The 25,768-nt window shown below is 38.9% G+C and overlaps 1 protein-coding gene across 1 annotated transcript in view; it reads right to left on the minus strand.

Annotated features, from left to right (window-relative positions):
• Positions 1–220: 220 nt before the first annotated feature.
• LOC141087691 (V-type proton ATPase subunit S1-like) overlaps positions 221–25,768 on the minus strand; it is a 159,637-nt gene continuing 134,089 nt past the window's right edge. The window contains exons 7-10 of the mRNA XM_073573406.1: positions 15,462–15,700; positions 13,401–13,454; positions 11,069–11,312; positions 221–2,938 (exon numbers count right to left, since the gene is read on the minus strand). Of these exons, the coding sequence (XP_073429507.1) occupies positions 2,729–2,938; positions 11,069–11,312; positions 13,401–13,454; positions 15,462–15,700 (747 nt within the window). The 3' untranslated portion in view covers positions 221–2,728. The remainder of the gene's footprint in view (positions 2,939–11,068; positions 11,313–13,400; positions 13,455–15,461; positions 15,701–25,768) is intronic.

The raw sequence follows: 25,768 nt of genomic DNA on the forward strand, positions 1-25,768 counted from the left end.
CTCAGATAAAGCATGAAGGGTAGAGCTTTCAAGTGACACCAGAGTCAAACGTTTCAACTGCAAAATGTGGGGTGTAGCAGGCATTGCAAGCCTTATTGGGAGGGGAAATTTTTTACATCCTGGTTCCGTTCTATAAAGGTGTGAGAAGGGGAAGCTGCAAGTGACATCAGGAAAAAAGATCCAGAAGAGAAGCATATAACTATTTTTCATAATGCTCTGATTGTGACAAACAAGGGGTCATTTTTTATTGAAAGAGGAAGAAGACAAGCAGTAACGTGAATCATCACATGAACCATTTATTGACTTCATGACCTTGATGACTTTGTAAACCTATATGCCGATACATAGGCATAAGTGACATGTATATACTCTTCTCGAAATCACTAGATCTGGGTATTTATTCTGACAGAATTTTATAGGCTGAACTGGATGGACTAATGTCTTTTTTCGGCCTTACTAACTATGTTACTATGTTACTATGTTACTAGCGGTAAAATGTTCATGCTGGGTTTAAACAAAACAAACAACAAACCCACTATTGACCGTAATGATAGATGGTTCTCACAGTAATCAAAACTTTCCTGCTATGCTTTATTATTCATATTCCAGGATATGTTTCTCTTAGTTGTGATTTCATAATCATTAATGTATTTTATTTGTGAAACAGATTAGAAAAAGAGAAAACAGAAGCATATTCTTTTTATAAAGTAACAGCATAATATTCAAGTGACAGATGACTTTGGTTCGTATACAGTGGGGAAAATAAGTATATGATACACTGACAATTTTTCAAGTTTTGCAACCAACAAAGAATGGCGAAGTCTGTTATTTTTATCGTAGGCAGACAGAATCTTAAAAAAAAAAAAAAACTCACATTGTATGATTTTTACATAATTCGTTTGCATTTTATTGCAAGAAATAAGTATTTGATACAGTAGAAAAGCAGATCTTAATATTTGGTACAGAAACCCTTGTTTGCAATTACAGAGGTCAGACTCTTCCTGTAGTGCTTGACCAAGTTTGCACACACTGCCGCAGGGATTTTGGCCCACTCCTCCATACAAATCTTCTCCAGATCTTTCAGGTTTCAGGGCTGTCATTGGGCAACATTGAGTTTCAGCTTTCTCCAAAGACTTTCTATTAGGTTAAGGTCTGGAGACTGACTAGGCCACTCCAGGACCTTCAAATGTTTCTTACGGAGCCACTCATTAGTTGCCCTGGCTGTGTGTTTCAGGTCATTTTTATGCTGGATGACCCAGCCACAACCCATCTTGAATGTGCTTACTGAGGGAAGGAGATTGTTAGACAAAATCTCACAATGCATGACCCCATCCATACTACCTTCAATATGATGCAGTCGTCCTGTCCCATTTGCAGAAAGGCACCCCCAAAGTAGAATGTTTCTCCCACCATGCTTTATGTTTGGGACGGTGTTCTTGGGGTTGTTCTCATCCTTCCTCTTCCTCCAAACACGGCAAGTGGAGTTTAAACTAAAAAGTTCTACTTTGGTCTCATTTGACCACATGACCTTCTCCCGTAACTCCTCTGGATCTTCAAGATGGTCACTGGTGAACTTCAAATGGGTCTGGCCATTGGCCATGTGCTGGCATGAGCAGGGGAACCTTGGGTGCCCTGTAGGATATTAATCCATGACGGCATGTGTGTTACTAATGGTAATGCTAGTAAAGCTCTCTTCAAGTCATTGACCAGGTCCTCCAGTGTAGTTCTGGGCTGATTCCCGACCTTTGTCATAATCATACTTACCCCGTGAGGCGAGATCTTGCATGGTACCCCAGACAGAGGAAGATTGACGATCATCTTGTGCTTTTTCCATTTTCTAATAATTGTGCCAACAGTTGTTGCCTTCTTATCAAGCTGCCTTGTGTGGGTCTACAATTTTGTCTCTGGTGTGTCCTTACACAACGTTTTGGTCTTGGCTGAGGTGAAGTGGTTGGAGTGTGATTGATTGTGTGGACAGGTGTCTTTTATACAGGAAACATGTTAAAAAGGTGCAATAAATGCAGGTAATGAGTGCAGAGTAGGAGGGTTTCTTAAAGAAAAACTAACAAGTCTGTCAGAGCCAGAATTCTTGCTGGTTGGTAGGTGATTAAATACTTATTTCATGCAATAAAATACAATATAATTCTGTAAAAATCATACAATGTGATTTTTTGTTTTTTATCCTTAGATTTCCTTAGATTCTGTCTCTCACAGTTAAAGTGTACCTACGATAAAAATTACAGACCTCTCCATTCTTTGTAGGTGGGAAAACTTGCAAAATCGACAGTGTATCAAATACTTATTTTCTCCACTGCATGAGACTGAATGTTGACACCATTTAGCAAAACAGTTATGCAATATTGTTAAATGACCTATTTGTGCTTTAAATTAACTGCATTATCTAAGCAGTCATGAACAGAGTACAAGAAATTGAATAAATTATCTTTAAAGCATAAAATTGTAAATGCAATTTAGATGGCAAAGTCATTAAACGTATAGATTTTTTTAATTAGCATGATAAATGGTGAACAATGTTCTATATTATATATTGTTCCATAACTTGTATTTTAACTTAAAAAAATAGAGACAAAACAAGTATTTTGTTCTTAGCTTGTTGGTTCTTTTTTAAGAGCCCTCTGCTGCCTCTCTATGCTGGGAAGATCTCCGTCACGTAAAGTATAGATTTTCAAGGAACTTGAAGTATTTCTTAATCTTCAAGTCTTTTTTTCTATTCTCCTTGAGGAACAGACAGCTGTTGGCTCTTGGGGTCGTCAAATTTATCATTTGTGGTTAGCTGCATAATCATGTAAATTCCATAAGTCAAAATCCACAAGAGGATAATAGAGGACACAAGTCCCATCCAGATTGCAGGAGTGAAGAAAGATGTGCAGTCACTTGCATAAGAGAACTGGCTGTTTATAATGTTGAATCCTTGAATCTGCAAGAGAAGCATGTAGTAAATTATTATGCTGGAAGATAATTGTAGATTAAATAAAGTGAAATCCTTCTAAATAAGAGGCCGGGATCACACATGCGAGAAATACGGCCTAGTCTCGCATGTTAATACCACGCACTGCCACTGGCACTCGGGAACGGAGTGTGCTGCTGCATGCATTGCTAAGTGTCCGCACGCTCCGATCCGAGTGGTGGCGGCAATGCCGGTTATTAACATGCGAGATTCAGCCGTATTTCTCGCATGTCTGATCCCGGCCTTATATACAGATCCACGTGTAGGAAAAGCAAGCGTTTGATACATTGTTGTGACTTGTCAGCAAAGCTGATAACTGAGCAGCAGTAAGCAGGAAATGTTAGCTTATAATAGACTAAACTTCTGAGAAAGTACACAAGCTTTTAGTTAACATCAGTCTACATGGGTCTATTTGTGAATTTTATAGTAGCCCCACAAAAACTGTTAAATCAAATTGCTTTAAAAAAAAAATCCAACACTATACTATATTGATTCTTCTTCCTGCAACATTGTGTCTAGCTTCAGAAGTTTTCCTTACACAAAAAAGTAAAGAATATTCCAATCTCAGACATAAATGACAAATCTATAGGCTCTGTGGCCATGTCTTGATTAACAGGGCTGTGAGATGAGTGGCCTATTTTTGAGGTGTATGCCCATGAGGTCATGAGATAGGACCCATAAGTGACTAAGATCGGAATACTTATATTATTTACATAAAACAAAATATTCCTGTAATGTCACAATGTTAAATCAGGAGTAACACAGCTAAAGCATATTAACTTACACTAATCCAGGATAAAATTAGTTTTTATGCACATTTTGTACAGTGAAGTCTACACAATCAATTTTATTGTGAGTAAAAATGAGACTAATGCCAGGAGTATTTTGATATCTAAGTGCACACAAGCTTCTGTGTGGTATGTTGTAATAGTCATTTGATTTTTAGATCTTTTATTGACACTTTGTTTTTATGTTGTCTTCTTTTTTAGGTTTCTATTTCATTTTGGTGCTTCAAATGATAAAATATTATAAATAGCAGAAATATCTATGGACATATATACTGGGAATACACTAAATGGGCACTTTACTAAAGACAGGCAAAAAAGGAAAAAAAAAAAACAGCACCAGATGATTTCTATAAAAGTTCAAATTTTATCTTTTATTTGATGCATTATTTGGAAAAAGTTAAAAACATACATGTCATAGAATGTCAAGGGGCAAACATCCCTCGCACGCCTGACGCGTTTCGGACTTTAAGAGCTTACTCATAGGCATCCGATGAACTTTTATGGAAATCACCTGGTGCTGGTTTTCACTTTTTTGCCTGCATTTACAAGTGGCCTCCAGCCACATTGAACCTGGCACCCGTGGTCCTGTGATACTCTGGTGAGCACTGTGAAAATCCTTTTTCCCCCTTTTCCCATGTTGATTTACTTTACTAAAGACTTCTGCCCTTTAATGATTAGAGCTTTACTGTATGGCATTGGGACTGGTTACCCTGGGGTGCAGCAAAAAAAATCAAGTGAGCTTTGATCAGTTTCAGTGTAAATCCACATCACAATGAGAAAATAAATAAATATAAGCATCCTTAAATGAAGAATGATTATCCATGCTAGACTAATATATCAAAATCTGAAAACCTTGTGTCCAGATTACTGATGCACCATGATAACAACATGGTCAGAGCTTGGCACAAGTAGCATGAATAGGTGAAGTGTCAATAGTTAAGAATGATGCAAGTGGAGTAATGGAGTGCAGGAGTGGGGAACTGTTTTTCTGCCAGGTGCCATTTGGATATTTAGATCATCACTTGGGGACCATACAAAATTATCAGCTTGAAATTTATCCTGCTATATTTGCAAAACATTTAATTAACTCGCCCCAAATGTGATAGCTGGAACACTTTCTCTTTGGTGCAGCTGTGATATTAAGTGGTATTAATGATGTTGCTGCTTGCAACTGCTTTTCCAGATTTGTGTCGGTCTGGAGTGCAGTCAACTCTTTGAGATGAATTTTGAAAATAGCTCAATGCAGTAAGTTCTGAACACAGATGCATAGTACATGGCAGGTCTCCTCACAGGGCAAAATCACTACTCACATTTCATTTATACAATGCAAGCAATGGGGGACCTACAGCATATGCATCACGTAGGAGACACAGAGACTTTTATGTGATGTATATAGAGGAGATACTGGGACTGCAACATATACATCACATAGGGTACACTGGGGCAAATACATCACAGGAAACGCAGGGGCATATACATCACTTGAGATTCTGCGGCACACACATCACAGGAGACGCTGGGGGCATATACAGTGGGGAAAAAAAGTATTTAGTCAGTCAGCAATAGTGCAAGTTCCACCACTTAAAAAGATGAGAGGCGTCTGTAATTTACATCATAGGTAGACCTCAACTATGGGAGACAAACTGAGAAAAAAAAATCCAGAAAATCACATTGTCTGGTTTTTTTTACATTTTATTTGCATATTATGGTGGAAAATAAGTATTTGGTCAGAAACAAAATTTCATCTCAATACTTTGTGATATATCCTTTGTTGGCAATGACAGAGGTCAAACGTTTTCTGTAAGTCTTCACAAGGTTGCCACATACTGTTGTTGGTATGTTGGCCCATTCCTCCATGCAGATCTCCTCTAGAGCAGTGATGTTTTTGGCTTTTCGCTTGGCAACACGGACTTTCAACTCCCTCCAAAGGTTTTCTATAGGGTTAAGATCTGGAGACTGGCTAGGCCACTCCAGGACCTTGAAATGCTTCTTACGAAGCCACTACTTCGTTGCCCTGGCGGTGTGCTTTGGATCATTGTCATGTTGAAAGACCCAGCCACGTTTCATCTTCAATGCCCTTGCTGATGGAAGGAGGTTTGCACTCAAAATCTCACGATACATGGCCCCATTCATTCTTTCATGTACCCGGATCAGTCGTCCTGGCCCCTTTGCAGAGAAACAGCCCCAAAGCATGATGTTTCCACCACCATGCTTTACAGTAGGTATGGTGTTTGATGGATGCAACTCAGTATTCTTTTTCCTCCAAACACGACAAGTTGTGTTTCTACCAAACAGTTCCAGTTTGGTTTCATCAGACCATAGGACATTCTCCCAAAACTCCTCTGGATCATCCAAATGCTCTCTAGCAAACTTCAGACGGGCCCGGACATGTACAGGCTTAAGCAGTGGGACACGTCTGGCACTGCAGGATCTGAGTCCATGGTGGCGTAGTGTGTTACTTATGGTAGGCCTTGTTACATTGGTCCCAGCTCTCTGCAGTTCATTCACTAGGTCCCCCCGCGTGGTTCTGGGATTTTTGCTCACCGTTCTTGTGAACATTCTGACCCCACGGGGTGGGATTTTGCATGGAGCACCAGATCGAGGGAAATTATCAGTGGTCTTGTATGTCTTCCATTTTCTAATTATTGCTCCCACAGTTGATTTCTTCACTCCAAGCTGGTTGGCTATTGCAGATTCAGTCTTCCCAGCCTGGTGCAGGGCTACAATTTTGTTTCTGGTGTCCTTTGACGGCTCTTTGGTCTTCACCATAGTGGAGTTTGGAGTCAGACTGTTTGAGGGTGTGCACAGGTATCTTTTTATACTGATAACAAGTTTAAACAGGTGCCATTACTACAGGTAATGAGTGGAGGAAAGAGGAGACTCTTAAAGAAGAAGTTACAGGTCTGTGAGAGCCAGAAATCTTGATTGCTTGTTTCTGACCAAATACTTATTTTCCACCATAATATGCAAATAAAATGAAAAAAAAACAGACAATGTGATTTTCTGGATTTTTTTTTCTCAGTTTGTCTCCCATAGTTGAGGTCTACCTATGATGTAAATTACAGACGCCTCTCATCTTTTTAAGTGGTGGAACTTGCTCTATTGCTGACTGACTAAATACTTTTTTTCCCCACTGTACATCACTGTACACATACATATGGGAAGGGCTGGGGCACATACATTACAGGAGATGCCGGGGCACATACATCACAGGATGCTCTGGGGCATATACATCACAAGAGACACAGGGGCATATTCATTATTAGGGATCCTGTGGACACATACATCACAGGAAACACTAGGGGTACATACCCCACAGCAGGGACTGGGAGCATATACATCACAGGAGACACCAGGTGCATACATCACAGGAGGGACTGGGGGTATGTACATCACAGGAGACGACGGGTGCATACATCACAGGAGACGCTGGGGGAATATACATCGCAGGAGGGACTGGGGGCATATATATTATAGGGGGCTGGGGGCACATACATCACAGGAGATCAAGGGGGCGCATACACCACAGTAGATGCTGGGGGCAGATACATAGGGCATGTTTTCTTGGCACACATTGAGCGCTCTGATACCGGTGGATGAGCACTTTGACAATTGTACTTACCTACAGTTTATCCGATTGTGGTAGGTGTTTATTCTATGGCAGGACACATTCAGCAGGACAATGCACAAAGCTGAGGGTCCCACAGACATGAATTGGTTTCAGAAATTTAAAACTGAGTTTTTATTGGTTCCCTTGGCTTGTACAGTCTCCAGATTTTTATCCTTTGGTGCATCTCTGGCATGATGTAGAATGGAAGGTAGCATTGCCTTTTTATATAACTGCATGAAGCTATTGTGTCTACATGAGTATTACTGACAAACAATTTTAACACCTAGTGGAATCTATGTCTGAACAAATTTCTGTGGTTCTGAAGGTCAAAGGAGGTCCAATGTGCTACTATATGGGTGCGCCTAATAAGGCGGCCTTTCTGTGTGTCAGGGAAACTTTAAAAAACATCCATTAAGAAAGCTGCATACACACTAATGCTTTACAGACATCATCATCATTGTCCCCATTGGGGCTCACAATGCAAATTCCCTTTCCGTATGTCTTTGGAGGAAACCCACATAAACACTAGGAGAACATACAAACTCCTTGCAGATGGAGATTTTGTCCTTGTTCGGATTGGAGCCCAGGACCCCAAGGCTGCAACACAGTGCTAACTACTGAGCCACATCTTTTGAGAAGAATCTTAGAAAGGAAACCCTGCCTATTTGATATTTATTATATCTTTTGTATGTGCTGTAATTACATGGCACTTATAGATGATATTTTTTGAAAGCTGTATTGCATTTTTATGTATTAAATTAATCATATTACAATATTAGAAATATATCAGCTCACTTAAAAAACTGCATAAAATGTTATATAGCTTATACACTAAAATAACATTTGACAGTTGTTACTGAACCTAATTCGGCCTAAATGCTATAACACTAGAAGTTTGGGGGTTTTTTTTGTTTATGCAGGATACCAATATTATATTATATATATTACATATAATTTTTAATATCAATATTAAATTTGTGCGTTTTGAAGGTTGCACTTCAAAATCGGTAAAAAAGCATAGCTAATTATGTACAATTCTCAAAATGTTCGGCAAAACATGTGGCTTAAAGGTATTAATTTTTGTGTATTATTTTAAGCATGGTTATTAATATGTCCCATGTTCTGTAGGATTTATTAACTGCTTAGCTGTCCATTTTTATTTGTGGACCTGTTTCCATGCACAGATTCAATAAATATTGATAAATAGCTATAGTAGTAACTATGCACTTAGAAATGCATTGTCATGATGAACAAGGAAGAAAGTCAATGTAACACTGTACACTGTACTTACCTTGGATCTAATCCTTATAAACAGGGAGGAAATGGTTGAGGAGGTAAAAGTGGCTGGGACCCTAGGAGGTAGCGACCATGCTATTTTAGAATTTTGGATAACTAGAGGCGGAAGACCTGTGAAGACTCAGACGTCAAGGTTAGATTTCAGAAAGGCAGATTTTAAGGGATTCAGAAAGAGAATTGGAGGGATCCAATGGCTGGATATCCTTAAAGACAAAAATGTCCAGGAAGGATGGGAAATCTTGAAAAATGAAATTCTCAAAGCACAGTTGTTAACAATTCCGAAAAGAGGGAAGAATAGGAAGCATTTAAGGAAACCAGGATGGATGAACACAGAACTTAAGCACATGCTAAAAAGGAAGCAAAAAATGTTTATAAAATGGAAAGAAGGAGGCATATCTAAAGAAGAATATAATGCTGTCTGCAGAACCTGCAAGGCACAAATCAGATTATCTAAAGCTGAAAATGAATTGAGGCTTGCAAGAGATGTCAAAAGCAATAATAAAGGATTTTGGGGATATGTCAAAAGTAAAAGAAAAGTCAAAGATGCTATAGGATTTTTACAGGATGAAAATGATGAAATGGTAAGACAGGATGTTGAGAAGGCTGAACTTTTAAATTCCTATTTTGCATCTGTTTTCTCTCAGAAAGGAAATGTAACATCAACTGTTATTCACTGTCCTATTAAGGGAATAGAAGAATCCAGGATATCTATAAACAGAAAGATAGTGAGGAAACACTTAGCTAACCTAAATGTATTCAAGTCTCCAGGTCCAGATGAATTACACCCCAGAGTACTGAAGGAGATAGCAGAAGAAATTTTTGAACCCCTCTCCATAATCTTTGAAAATTCTTGGAGAACAGGAGAAGTGCCAGAAGACTGGAGAAGAGCAAATGTTGTTCCTATCTTCAAAAAGGGGAAGAAGGTGGACCCAAGCAACTATAGGCCGGTGAGTCTGACTTCTATACCAGGAAAGATCTTTGAACAAATTATTAAACAACATGTATGTCAATACCTGGATAAGAATGAAGTGATTAAACAGAGTCAGCATGGGTTTGTAACTAATAAGTCATGTCAGACTAATTTAATTTCCTTCTATGATGGTATTACTGATTGGGTGGATCAAGGAAATGCTGTAGATATAGTATATCTTGACTTCAGCAAAGCATTTGACAAAGTCTCTCATACAATCCTTATTGAAAAAATGACTAAGTATGGAATGGACAAGGCAACTGTTAGGTGGATTCATAACTGGCTTAGTGATCGGACCCAAAGAGTGGTCGTAAATGGCTGCACATCCAGTTGGAAGAATGTCTCAAGTGGGGTACCACAGGGCTCTGTCCTGGGCCCTGTATTGTTCAACATCTTTATCAACGATTTAGATGAAGGAATTGAGGGTAAACTGATTAAATTTGCTGATGACACAAAGCTAGGAGGGATAGCTAATACTAGAGAAGAGAGAGAGAGGATTCAAAAAGATTTAAATAAACTGGAGAAGTGGGCAGCAACTAACAGAATGGTTTTTAACAGGGAGAAATGCAAAGTACTACATCTGGGCAATAAAAATGAAAAAAGCATATATAGAATGGGAGGAATAGGGCTAAGTGACAGCACATGTGAAAAAGACTTGGGTATACTAATAGATCACAGACTGAATATGAGTCAACAGTGTGATGCAGCAGCAAAAAAGGCAAATGCAATTCTAGGATGTATTAACAGAAGCATACAGTCTAGATCACGTGAAGTAATTATTTCCCTCTACTCCTCTTTGGTCAGACCTCATCTGGAATATTGTGTCCAATTTTGGGCACCACATTTTAAAAAAGACATCAACAAACTGGAGCAAGTTCAGAAAAGAGCGACCAGAATGGTGACCGGTCTGCAAACCCTGTCTTATGAGGAAAGGTTGCAGGATTTGGGAATGTTTAGTTTGCAAAAGAGAAGACTGAGAGGAGACTTAATAGCTGTCTACAAATATCTAAAGGGCTGTCACATTGTAGAAGGATCAACTTTATTCTCATTTGCACAAGGAAAGACTAGAAGCAATGGGATGAAGCTGAATGGGAGGAGACACAGATTAGATATTAGAAAAAACTTTTTGACAGTTAGAGTGATCAATGAGTGGAACAGGCTGCCACGAGAAGTGGTGAGTTCTCCTTCAATGGAAGTCTTCAAACAGAGGCTGGACAGACATCTAACTGGGATGATTTAGCGAATCCTGCTTTGAGCAGGGGGTTGGACCAGATGGCCCAGGAGGTCCCTTCCAACTCTACGATTCTATGATTCTATGATTCTATGATTCTATGGTCACACATATCTATGAAGGATAAAGACGTTGTGCTATGTTAGTAGAATATATAAGGTCATGCGGTGTTTTAGTTGCTTTTGATTATTAAGTTTATTCTCACCTGAAACTCAGAAATGAATATCTCCCAGTTATTTGCCTCATTATTGGTAGGAACTAGCCTCTCCCCATACAACGAGCTTGTCCCTATTTGCTGGCAGCGATAGGAGTACTCTGCAGGGGTTGAGGCGTATGTTGTATTAAATGAAGCATTCCTCAGCATATCACCATTCGGGATTATCATCACAGATTCTAATTTGAACCAGTTTCTAGCAGATCCGGGGTAAAACATATTACTCATATAGAATCTACAAAAGGAAAAAAGACTGAATATATTACCAATGGACCAATGTAAAAATAATGTCATAATTGTTCAATGAGGGCATAAACCAAAACTAATTTTCACATATTTCTAGGTATTGAGAAATCTTACCTGATTCACAAATTTACAGATTTAGGCATTTGCATAAATCAGTATATTCATGTATTATTACCGTATTAAGACTAGTAGTATTAATATCTCTCTCAGCCTTGGCTTTTTTCATGTTCAGTCATCTATTACCTTTTCCTCTATTGATCTATTATCAACTGGAACTGTCCAAAAAGGCAGGATCAGTCATTCCAATAAAGCTGAATGGAACAGCAGTTATACATACGTACTACAACATACTACTGCTCCATTCACCCCAGTGATTGCGATTGGTTGGGGAAGTAGCAGCCAGACCCCAATCCATTATACCTTTATTAAATCAAAAAGTAATGATTAATCAAGATGTAATGATGAAAAAAACTTCTTAACGTAGATGCTACATGTCATTTTTGGTTCATACATTTTTTATTTGTCAGTTTTTTGCAATACGTGTCCTACCAATTTCTCTGTTTATGTGTCCTGTTAAAATTAAATTCTTAATTTTCTTTTTTAGTTATCACACTGATCTGGAAACCTCCAATTTAGCGAGTATGACCAAAATGAGAATATAATTCTGTTGTTCATGTAAAAAGATTGATTTGTTGTTTTTTTTTAAATGCCGAACTGCAAGAAGGCTGTCGAACAGTTATGTGGTCTAAAATGATAAGTCTGCAGTTACTCTGTGTGACTGCAGACTTTTGCATTTCCACCAGCACACACATTGTGATATGCATACTCCCAGGCAGAAGCTGTCTAGAGTACTGAGCGAGGCCGTGCCCATTAAGCGGAAACACCCATTAGACTGAAACACCCATTAGGCGACAACACTCACTGGACAGCCGTGCCCTCTAGACAGCCACACCCTCTCTCCATACACTTGTATGGAACAAGGCCGCGCCCCTAGATGACTACTGCCCAGGAGTATGCATATCGCATACATCATCACTGGTCCGGCTCAGAAACCGATGAATCCTCGCAGTGCACAGTGAGGCAGCTGGGGGGATTCATAAGTCTACAGTCACACAGAGTGACTGCAGACTTATCATTTTAAACTGGACAACCCCTTTAAAGAGCAGGAGGAGCTGATCAGATGGAGATACATTTTTGTCATGAAAGTTTCAGTTAACCTTGCATTCTGTTCATTGAAATCCCTGATGTTTGCATGCATAGTTATTCAGAGAAGACTGTCAATCACTGAATAAGACCATCTACTCTACGCATGCATACAGAGATAGCTGTCAATCATTAGTTGGACCACCTACTGGACTCATATACACACAAACACTAGGGATTTCAATGAATAACATATATTACATAATACGTTATACTATATCGTTTTGAACAAAACCATAGACCATGCTGCTCAGCTTCTCTTCCTCTATTCTATGCTATACACAGATCAAACCACATGTACAACATGACAGGTTCCCTTTAATTCTCTTGCCGTCTGCTGTGGGTGAAATCTGAAGCATACTACACACATTAGAACTGAATAAATTGGCAAATTTACATTATTTTTCTCCACACTGTCCAGCTTTAAAATGGACTTTTACATTAAAATGATGTGGAAGCAATGAAAATGTTCCTATATGGTTATGCATGTACAGGTGATATACTAATATTGCTGATGGCTGTAAATGGATACCCTATTTCAATGCAATGACATTTTCATTTTCAAATCTTCCCAGCTTGAGCTGCCTGAATAGGTTAACCTGCACTCGAATCCATAATGAGTTTTTCAGCAATGTGTGAAGGCTTCAGAAATCCCCATTCACTTATATTATTAGGTTTTTTTTTTCAAATTTTCAAAGTGGGATATTCACAAAAAAATCCACCATATTTAAATGCCGAAAGCAGATAATTCATAAAAAGGAAAAGGAAGCTGATAAATGGAGCATATAATGTGGCCTTAACAGAGATTCTAACATTGAACTGGTAAGGCAAAAAAGAAAGCTGGAATATTCCCATACACTTTAGTCAGGCTTACCTTATTTCAAGGCTGCTAAGTTCTCTTCTTATAAATGAATATACTAATGACAACCTAAATTAGAAATATAATCTTATTATTCAGAAGATGCACTTAGAATATAACAGATAGAAGTATATTACATAAGTCCATTGACATAATGGTTTTCACCTCTTTGCTTATCACATTTTTCTCTGCCTGACTAAATTTAGAAAGGAGCCAGTGGGGATGAAATGTTGGACTCATAGTCCTTTGGTCAGAAAACGCCTAAAGTGCGACTTCAATTGTGTGGAGATAACTTTATTTGTCTTCTACTAGGTTTCTACAAAGTCTCAGAAAACATTGGTAAATATGGGTTGACACAAAGTCACAGTGCAGTATAATATATGGAGTATGACATGTCCTGCATCACTACTGGCTGCCAGAACTCAAGACAAATGTCTAGAAATGTAGAGATCTCCCTCAAGCTGGTGCAAATCTGTTCACCATAATTCTAGCATTATACAGAATAAATCAAAGTATTTTACTTGTCCTTGTTTAAAGTTTCCAGGGAACATTAGGTCTACTAATATTGTCTTAAATCAACAAAAAAGCAAAGCTTCAATAGCTAATTAAATATGAAACGTCATTTAAATGATCAGCGTCATTTCAACAAGCTTTGCATAAATGAGCAGTAAAGACAAATATAAGAAACATTGTGATATATCTTATCAGAGAAATATATTTCTTTCTCCATTTACAGGCATGCAGGTGGGGGAAGGCACCCATAAAATATGAGAGAAAGAAGAATGGTCCAAAAGTCCAGTTGAGAGGTGTAAGAAGCTCGTTGATGGTTATAGGAAGTGATTGATTGCAGTTATTTATTCCAAAGGGTGTTCAACCAAATATTAAGTTGAAGGTGCCAACAATTTTGTCTTGACCATGTTTGGGGTTTAGTGTAAAGTTTTGTCCAATTTGACTTTTTTCTCTGTTTTTTTGTGTTTCTCCAATACACAGAAAGGAAATAAACATGTGTATAACAAGACATGTGTAATTGCAATAAGTGTCTGGGAGAAATGCTTCATTTTCTGAAACAATTTCAAGGGTGCCAACACTTTCGGCCATGAATGTATAAGCCATTTCCCTCCTGCCTCCTGAACTCATCATTTACTTTGAAAAACAGCTCAACTCCATCAAATTTAGGCAAAACAAGAGGGACATTCAGTATCATGAGATCTCAGATTACAACTATATGTTAGTCTATGGAAGGGAAGATGAGAGTGAAGCAATCAGAGGTAGAGAGAGGCAGAGCATGCAGCTGAGAGTGAATTAGGCTAAGTTCACATTTGCGTATGGAGGATCTGCGGAGGGCTGCAGACTTCCTCCGTGAAGCTCCGCCCACTGCTGCACCTCCTCCAATCAGCTCCGCCTACGTCCACAAACTTCTGCATGCGGCCTGCGTACCCTATCTTTAACATTGGGTACGCAGGTCGTGCGGATGCCTCCGCATGCGTCGTTTTCAAATTCCAACATGTTGCGTTCAATGCAGGTCGCCGCATCGTCAAAATGACTAATGCGGAGGCATCTGCACACATCCTCCTGACCTGTGTACCCAATGTTAAAGATAGGGTACGCAAGCCGCATGCAGAAGTATTTGGACGTAGGCGGAGCTGACCGAAGGAGGTGCGGCAGTGGGCGGAGCTTCATGGAGGAAGTCCGCAGCCCTCCGCAGCTCTGAGGAACGCAAATGTGAATCCAGCCTTATTTAGCTTAGTACATAGCTGATTTTAGAGCCAAACTGCTCAGTAGTTTCTTCCAGCTGTTGCTATTTCTGTCTCATGTGTTTCAGAGAATAAAGGGCAGGAATCCCTGTTTCTGTGTACTATGTATCAGAGACACCAAAGCAGCTAGTCATCACCCACTATTTCAGAGAGAACTGAAAATTGGAGACTGAGCCCACAGAAAGTAAAACTAGCAAAAAGATGAAGGATTCAAGTCATATAGTGGCCAGGCATGGGGTTATTTCTATGGTACACACATGACAGTTTATTCTTAGAAGTTACCAGCAATGACACGTTCGCTTGAACTTGAGTATATACTTACGTGGTGTTTGTGTCAGAGCATTCAGATGAACTTGTGTTTGCTGAGGGTACTTCAAATGTTGCATTTGTCAAATCAAACACCACGGAATTGTTAGCTTTGATAACAAATGCTGTAGCATAAATCAAGATGCAAGTGACGTTTGAGCCATATGTCACAGTTAGTGGAGAATAAGAAATTGTAGTATCAGTTGCTAGAAGCTCTCGTCCTTTTTTAGAAACCATGTCAAAACTTTTGACAACCTATAGTAAGAAAAATGTATTTTTTTCATCAATTTGTAGCTACAATGACAACAACCACAAACATATACATAAAACAATAATGTATTTATTTTTTTACTCTGGAGTTGTGTGTCCAAAAGTCAACGTCATGAACATCAAAATATCCATTGCTGTTTGTTCAAGAAACTAATGAAAATTTAGGGAGGTCAAGGGGAGAGGAGATGTGATGTGGTAGAGGGTTTTAGAAAGATCGCCTTACTATGGGGAACTTACTACAGCTACGTAAAGAAGATCTGTTACTGGCTCAAAAAATTGAGGCAATACCTGTAAAAATCCTCTTGAAATTGTTCTGGAAAATGAAGTATTTCTTCCAGAAAATTATTGCACTTACACAAGTTTTTTTTTATACACATGTTTATTTCCTTTGTGTGTATTGGAATAACATAAAAAAACAAAGAAAAAAAAGGCAAATTAGACGTAATTTCACACAAAGCTCCCCGATTCTGCCACTTTTTCCTTAATGCGCTTCGTCGCTCCATTGCAGAGATATTCCCATTTGTTGCTTTAGGAGCCCAGTATGTGAATTCAAGGTTTACTCTGGTGGCATGCACTTTCAACAATCCTTATAATACTGTATGTTGTGAAAGACTGATTAACAGAGCTTGAGACAGCTATACTGTTAAATCAGCTGCCAAGCTGTATTTGGAAGCAACTACACAGGAGGGGTAAAACTACTTGCCCCCAGAGAAGATTTAGAAGAAATGCTCAGTTGGTCTGCAAGCAGAGATTTCACATACTATGCTGCAAAGGAAACAAAAATGAATATTTCCGCAATGAAATTACACAGTGCAAAATGCAACAAAGTGCCAGAATCAGGGGAGCTCAGGGATTTGTACAAGGTATTCAACTCAATTTATTAAGGAATTGAAAAGCACTCTTTAACCCTTTGTAGACAATTTTCTACATTTGTTTTCTTTAAAGAGTATTTGTTTTGCTTATTTATTTTTTCAAAATAAACTATTTTTTATTGTTTAAATTGGAACGTTCACCGTTTTACATTTTAATTTTATTACAATAATGTTTTTTTCTTAACAACATTTATTAGTCCCACAAGGGGACTTGAACATGCGATCCTTTGATCGCGTTGATAAAACACTATACAACTTATGTTGTACAACTCATTATCTAACCTGTTATTGTTTGGCTGCCAGGTAGCCTTTCAGACCCAGTCTCCAGTGGGATGTGATAAGGTGAGGGAAATGGCAGACCTGGAGGCCATTGTTAGGCCTCCAGCTGCAATGCTGTGGAGGTACTCATGGGTTGACAGAGAGAGCTCTTTTCCATTGTAATACTTTTTACATGCTCTGTCATTAAGAACTGTAGCATGCAATTAGTTAAACAGCCGGGATCTCCCACATCTGTAATCCTATTGTAGTGGGTGCCCAGTTGTATGTAAGAGTTGGCTACCATACCTGGGTTGTGTTATACACATGACATTGTGCGCTAAATAACACATCACTACGACGAACATGTATGGCAGAATGGGATAAATGTGCATCAACTGACTCTGTGTTTGCGTTATGTTTTACTATATACCCATTTGTGGTTGGCCACAAAAATGTCCCAAGAGGCAATTTTAGCTGAAGAAAGTGAAGGATCAATGAAGGGGCTGAGCAAAAATAGTTTACTCATCTCATATGGAATAATAGTCAACAAGCTTCTCCTGAGTTTCTAAACATTTGTTCTGTTCCAGACCATACTGTCCATCTGTCACTGAATAGCCACAATGTTAGTGGTACATGAGGTCACAGACATTGAACATTAAGATCCACATGGCATCCTGGCGTTAATAAAATAATAGCTATGTGCTGACTTAAGTTCCTCGAAAGTACTGTACATAGCAAAAAGGTTAACAAATTACAAATCTAATCTAGATAAAACGTTAACAAATCTTTCCATCACAACTACAATTCTAATGATTACAAAGAGAAGCACACTAGAAAATAAATGTGATGTAATCACAACATTTTGTTCATACACCTTTTTTACACTTCAATATTTTTCAAATAATTTCATTTTCTATTACAAAATTCTTAATTTAGTTACATGACAGTAATTGCTAATGACTCAAGCTGAAATGTTGAAATGAATGTTTTCCACTATATTGCCATATTTTTTTTGCTTTTTATAAATTATTCTATTTGCTCAACTACCAAGGAAAGAATTGACATCCTAAACTTTTTGATCAATAAAAAGATTTCGGGCCTTGTATAGCTTTGGACAGATTTACAAGAGTCAGAGGTCTTATTACTAACCGGTAGATACAGTTAGGTCCATATACATTTGGACAGAGACAACATTTTTCTAATTTTGGTTCTAGACATTACCACAATGAATTTTAAACAAAGCAATTCAGATGCAGTTGAAGTTCAGACTTTCAGCTTTCATTTGAGGGTATCCACATTAAAATTGAATGAAGGGTTTAGGAGTTTCAGCTCCTTAACACGTGCCACCCTGTTTTTAAAGGGACCAAAAGTAATTGGACAGATTAAATAATTGTAAATAAAATGTTCATTTCTAGCACTTGGTTGAAAACCCTTTGTTGGCAATGACTGCCTGAAGTCTTGAACTCATGGACATCACCAGACGCTGTGTTTCCTCCTTTTTGATGCTCTGCCAGGCTTTCACTGCGGTGGTTTTCAGTTGCTGTTTGTTTGTGGGCCTCTCTGTCTGAAGTTTAGTCTTTAACAAGTGAAATGCATCCTCAATTGGGTTGAGATCAGGTGACTGACTTGGCCATCCAAGAATATTCCACTTCTTTGCTTTAATAAACTCCTGGGTTACTTTGGCTTTGTGTTTTGGGTCATTGTCCATCTGTAGTATGAAACGACGACCAATCAGTTTGGCTGCATTTGGCTGGATCTGAGCACACAGTATGGCTCTGAATACCTCAGAATTCATTCAGCTGCTTCTGTCCTGTGTCACATCATCACTAAACACTAGAGACCCAGTGCCACTGGCAGCCATGCATGCCAAAGCCATCACACTGCCTCCACCGTGTTTTATAGATGATGTGGTATGCTTTGGATTATGAGCTGTACCACGCCTTCGCCATACTTTTCTCTTTCCATCATTCTGGTAGAGGTTGATCTTGGTTTTATCTGTCCAAAGAATGTTCTTCCAAAACTGTGCTGGCTTTTTTAGATGTTTTTAGCAAAGTCCAGTCTAGCCTTTTTATTCTTGATGCTTATGAGTGGCTTGCACTGTGCAGTGAACCCTCTGTATTTACTTTCATGCAGTCTTCTCTTTATGGTAGATTTGGATATTGATACGCCTACCTCCTGGAGAGTGTTGTTCACTTGGTTTGCTGTTGTGAAGGGGTTTCTCTTCACCATGGAGCTTATTCTGCGATCATCCACCAATGTTGTCTTCCGTGAACGCCCAGGTCTTTTTGCATTGATGAGTTCACCAGTGCTTTCTTTCTTTCTCAGGATGTACCAAACTGTAGATTTTGCCACTCCTAATGTTGTAGCAATTTCTCGGATGAGTTTTTTCTGTTTTTGCTGCTTAACGATGGCTTGTTTCACCTGCAGGAGAGCTCCTTTGACCACATGTTTCCTTCACAACAAAACCTTACAAATGCAAGCACCACACCTCAAATCAACTCCAGGCCTTTTATCTGCTTAATTGAGAATGACATAACAAAGGGATTGCCCACACCTGTCCATGAAATAGCCTTGGAGTCAATTGTCTTATTACTTTTGGTCCCTTTAAAAACAGGGTGGCAGGTGTTAAGGAGCTGAAACTCCTAAACCCTTCTTCCAATTTTAATGTGGATACCCTCAAATGAAAGCTGAAAGTCTGAACTTCAACTGCATCTGAAGTGTTTTGTTTAAAATTCATTGTTGTAATGTCTAGAACCAAAATTAGAAAAATGTCTCTGTCCAAATATATATGGACCTAACTGTATCAATACTATTCTTAAGCAGTTTCAGAGTGTCACTCTAGTCATTTGCTTCAAACAAATGTAATGAAATGCATTACATACAGCAGGTGAAATAAGTATTAAACAACTGAAGCTCAGATGGAAGGAGCCCATGGAACCTTCAGAGTTTGAACAGTGTTTGTGTGCAAGAATGGGACAAAATCACACCTGAGCAATGCATGCGACTAGTTTCTCAATGCAGGAGGCATCTTAAAACTGTCATCACCAACAAAGGCTTTCATACGACGTATTAAATACATTTCAGTAAGCGTGCTCAATACTATTTGCCTGTGTCATTTCTCATTATTACACAAAACAATTTTGAGAGCAAAACACCCTTGGTAAAGACCATGATAATTGGCATATTGGACGCAATAATTAAAAAATCCCAAATCTCTGGAATTGTATGGCAGACATAAATAAAATTAAAAAAAAAAAATACTCCAGAAAGTATCAGGAATAAATTAAAAGCAAAAACTGGCTACTTTTCACCTGTTGACTTGCACTCTTTAATTAAGCTCCGTTTTGTAACTTTTTCCCATAATCATCCTTTTTTCTGCACCTTTGCTGGACATGCTGTCAAATAATAAACTATAATATATTGTAAAGTAGAACCTGGTAACCCCAGCTCCATTCCTGCAGCTTTGGCCATGGATTACGTAAACATAGTTTTGTCTTAAACTTGCTTCATTTACTAGTGTAAAGGTAGGTGAAAGATTTCCATTGAACTCTGACATGTGTTGTCTTTCCTTTAGCCCATTAAGCTAATAAAAAACTTGAGATACCTATGCACTAAATACTATAGGAAATTCATCCATTAACTTTCTACAACTACACTGTTACATGCAGGAAGAGAGCTCTACTGACAAGAGAAACAAATGGAAATGCAGCAAGCGCAAGAAAATTGTTTTATAAACTGATCAATTAAGGAAGTTACAATTCCACACATTCTTATATTCACACAAAGGATAAAATGTATTCCAGAAAAACAGCGGAAAACCTAGAGAACACTGAAGGAGGAATTCATGCTAGAGAAGAAGTTTATGAAAAATAATTTATGAAATTAGCACAACAAAATTATAAGGGTTCAAAGTCTTTCCTTGTAATGACCAATCCTGCAAAATGTGAAGGGTTGTTTTTAAGCTTTCAGGAACTTGGTAATGAAAATAGTATGATTTAGCAGTGTTTCCGTGTTTTTTGCTTTTCGATGAATTAGTCTTGACAGCAGAAATGGGTTTTCCTGGACTGTTCTCCACCAGGTGAGGAACAGATTATATGATGTAACATGGTGAACCTGCATAATTATATTCATACGGTATATTATTATGCTTTGCTTGTATCGTGCCATCATATTTCTCAACGCTTTACAAACATTATCAAAACTGTCTCCTAAATTCCCTATGAGTATGTCGTTGTAGTATAGGAGGAAACTGGAGAACCAGGAGGAAACACATGCAAGCATGGGGAAAACATACAAACTCCTTGCAGATGTTGTCCTTGGTGGGATATGAATGCAGAACCCCAGATATATATGTATATATTTACATGTGTAAATACAGTATGTGTGTGTGTGTATATATATATATATATATTTATTTTTTGTAGAATTTACCGCTTTTAGTCTCATATAGGAACAACATTTACAAATAGGTAGCTAATTCAAAACATAACTTTTATTCATATAGTAGATAATATCATTCTATTTTAAGCCACAATAAAACTACTAGATATTATTTGAGTAAAGAATAGCAATGGCTGTTATAGGAAATGTCTGTGGCAGTGCAATTTGTAAATAATATCAATTGCAAAGTATTATTTATCCTGTTATTGCGAGACTCGTTTGTGAAACTGTCACACACCAAGGAAATTCTACAATTTTTTTATAATCCAGGGAAAAGAAAGAGTGACTGGGTATAGAACTGCCGGTAAGGTTATGATGCCACCAAATGTATTATAAAAGTTGTTTTCTATTTAATGCTATGTGTTTCATAGCTGGTCTAGACCAGCTCTCAAGCGTGTAGCATTGAATAAAAACCAACTATTATAATACTTTTTTATAGTGTTTTTATATTCCAATGACAAATTGGTTCTACCTGAATAAATTGAAAGCACTAAAGTAACAGTTCATTGAAATGACTAGATAAATGTGACACAATGGTGGTAGTAGTTTTAATATCCCCCCCAAAAAAATTGGGAAAACATTTTCTTTTGACTTTGTACCTAGATGAGTGGAGCAAGGAGAATGTCAAGGGCCTCCAATACATCTCACACTAAATCATGATCATGGAAAGACAATTAGATCTGAGAATCTATTTGACGTCATGTTCTTCAGATTTCCTTAGTATTTCCCAGGTGGTGGAAGTATCATCAGGGCATAACAAATTCTCTCACCTGTGCAATACTATGGAAATCCTGAGCACATGGCCTATGGAGGTCCATGAAGACTGGAGATTGGGCAGCACTGGTCTAAAACATACAGCGCTCTTCCAAATATTGAACTTGGTAATGATAACCAAAGATCAATACATGTATTATTCAAAATATGATTGTCACAATGTTCTGGGTAATACCATTAAAGAACACTACAACAAGTTCTTCTCTGCCTGAAATGGTTGTATTTAACATCATATATAGATACACTATATCACAGCTTTATTCTCTTTTAAAGATCCCAAATACAAACTGTCTATATCATTAACCTTCTCAAATGTAAATATATACAAAGATTCTTAAACTCCTGTGAATGAACAATAGGTTAACTACTGTGCCAAAACTATCCAAACCCCAGTTCCTGAGCCACCTATCCTAATGATCATGGTGACCCTTGGTGATTTAAGATTTGTTCCATGTGAGTGTCAGGAATAATACATAATTGTTTGCTATTAACATCGAGACATTATATAAAAGTACATGTCGTTCTAGACGTTTGTATTATTTTTTGGTGGTTGAACTTTGACACTACAAAACTTTGCTATCAACTACAGAAAAATGCTTAACTATGTCTGGGCAATCATTTCTAAAGCAAAATGCACAATCAGGATATGTGCACTGCCAGACAGTTAAAAGTTTTATCATTGCCTCGCTGCTTATGCAACACTATGAATGTTCTACTTCATAGGTGTGCTGAGACATGTGAAGAAATAATGAAAAACATATACTGTGACCTCATTAGCTGTACATGACACTCTACCTGCAGGTACAGATGTTCTCATTCATGCTCTGCCTACAGTTATCAATATACTCCAACCTTACGTACGGTGCAGGTTTGGGTCAATTTTAAAATTTTTGTACTCCAGAAATACACCGAATTAGAATGCAAACAAAAGTAAACACAAAACCTATTGTCATGGTTGTGGACAGGGTTCCTTCCCTGTCCTCTCAGGGTTAATTTTGCATGGCCTCCTTTTGGTTTTGGTATGGCTATATTTACCCGCCTTCGTATGGGGATCCTTGTCAGTGATACATCTGTCTTGGCTGTTTGTCTGACTCCCTGGTATGCTTGTATACTGTTTAGTCCGATTGCTTTCTTGTGTATTACCCGGTCTATTTTCTAATTCTGTGCATTGCCTTGTGACTCTGTGCTTGTCTGTTTCTGGCTCTGACCTTCGGCTTGGTACTCTAACTTCCCACCTGTCTGCCCCGTTTGTACTGCACGGCTATCTCCAGCTTTCTGACCTTTTTGCTACGTCCTGACCACTCTTAGTGTCTCACTCTTTGGCACTTTATTGACCTCTCGGCTAAACTTCAGCACGTTCAGACTACTCTCCAGCTTCGCCGGTCACCGCCGCCACTCGGCGTCTGGCTCCGCCTCCGGCCACTCCTCCAGTGGTCACGTGTCTCAGGTCCTGCGCTCCAGCAGGTAACCTCACTGCAGCGCTCCTCACACACTCTATGTCCTTCTGTAACACGTGCACCGACTCCTGCTGTAAGTCTGCAGCAGGGTTCTTGATACCTATTTACTCATGAATTGTAGGTCAGCTACCCAGTGACTTAAAGGGGCATAGAAGAATTTGGTGATACCTTAGGACAGCTTTAAGAACACTACTATTCTTTCCAACTATGAGATGTAGACTCCTTTATATGAGATGAAGTGCTAATGTATTATTATTAACTGTACACATGTTTAATAATTATACAAATAGCTGTCAAAGTTTAGTCACTGTGTTCCACTTCAGTAATTTACCTATAGAAAGCTGGAATAGTGTAACACTAGCAATCTTTCACATACAGTAGCTAGTTTTTCAAAGTTTTCAGCATGCTAGGTATCAGAAATGTGAATTTAAGTTTATTTAAGATACATTACTAATAATGATGACCACAAGCACTTGTTACTTGAGTTTGCCTAGGGTGCTCTGGTATGCACTGAGTATCACGGGCAGGGTCAGCTTCAGCACCCGGCGCACCTGAGCAAGTGCTAGACAAACGGGGCCCACTTCTGCCAACTTCAACAGCTGGAGGTGGCACCTGCAGCTCAGCAACCCCATCACCTCCAATGACCTGGCGCACTCCTCGGAGGACATCAAGGACATGTTCAACCATACAAGAACAGACATACACTATTAATGCACCTGCTTAAATAACGCAAAAATTATTTTATTAAACAAAGATAATAAGTTACATTATAAAATCACCATAAAAACTTGACATACAATGCAGTGTGATCACACAGCATATTGCACAGAGTCGGGTAAATGTATATAGAGGGACGTGAAAACAATGGTAAGGCTGTTTAGCCATGATTATACTGAGGTTGGAATTGCAGCAAGCTAATCTGTGAGCTAATAAAGATGCATAGTATACTAGATGCATAGTATATAGGCATATAATAAATCAACATGCAATACGGTAAAAATTATGCACTACAGACATATGCACTGGACTTACAGCAAGCCAAACTGTGAACTAGTAGGGAACCTTAGTATGTAAATAGTGCACAGTGAAGAGCAAAAGGGTAACAATGTTTTGAACTTTTGAGTTTCACGCTTCATATTTCACCATTTACTACTGCTTTGAACTTGACTAAAATCATTTTATAGACAATTTTGGATATCTCATACTTAAATTTAACTTGCAACTATTTAGCATATGATTATTTAGGCACATTCTTGTCATGTCACCTAGTGTTACGGTTTTGCTCCTAAAGTTCTACATTTTTATTTTTATTATTTTGTAATTATTTTGAAAATCCACTTTTGGTTTTCAAAACTCCCTGAATCCTTCTGGGCATGCTCTTTATCATATTCAAACATATGTTGACAGAAATTTAATCTTCGGTCTCCTTACACGTTCCCAAAGTTGGTGCATACTGGTCGACTCACTTGGGTATGTATACACTTTTTTCTTCATTTCTACCCACAAGTGTTTGATTGGATTGAGGTCTGGGGACTGTGGGGGCCATTCTAGCACCTCTACTTCATTGTCATTGAACCATTTCTTTGCCAATCTCAACGTGTGCTTCGTGTTGTTGTCCTGTGTAACATTCCGGGGATGGACTACGTCCAAGAGTGGACCCTTTGGGTCGCGGATCTGGAGCCCCTGGGTCGAGCGCGCCAGGTGATGACCGACCCCTATACAGGGATCGTTAGGGGCAAAACCGCAGAGGACAGAACCGCGACAGCCGGTACCAGGAGGGACGGCTCAAGGACAAGAAACCAGAAGGCGGCTAGGTCACAGGAGAGAGACAGGAGTGCCCGAGCAGGTTATAGGAAACGGGGAACACCCAGGCGGCAGAGGCTAGTGGGGAGAGCAGGAGTAGCCACGGGGGCAGGAGGTATGCAAACGAGGAAGACGCCAGGGGAGGAAAGGGTGGTGATAGGCTGGAGGAGAGGGAAAACAGGGGAGCAGGAGAACGAGGGAGGAAGGCGGGACAACACGGGAGCTGACAGGAGGAAGCAGCAGAAATAACAAGAGTAACTTATAGAGGCTAGAGCGGCCAGGAAGACGTGGGTTTAGCACAAAAATCTAACAGAGAGGACGCCTGAAATACCTTAGGGACCGGAAGGAAGAGGACAAGCGCCGCCCTCAATGCCGCCCACCGCCAGCAGAAGAGGAAGCACTGGCGCGCGCCCGCGGCCTAAGGAAGGGGCGCAGGAGCGCCGCAGTGC

This window comes from Dendrobates tinctorius, unplaced genomic scaffold (assembly GCF_039654945.1).
Source record: "Dendrobates tinctorius isolate UK_male_01 unplaced genomic scaffold, ASM3965494v1 ptg000035l, whole genome shotgun sequence".
Taxonomy (NCBI): Eukaryota; Metazoa; Chordata; class Amphibia; order Anura; family Dendrobatidae; genus Dendrobates; species Dendrobates tinctorius.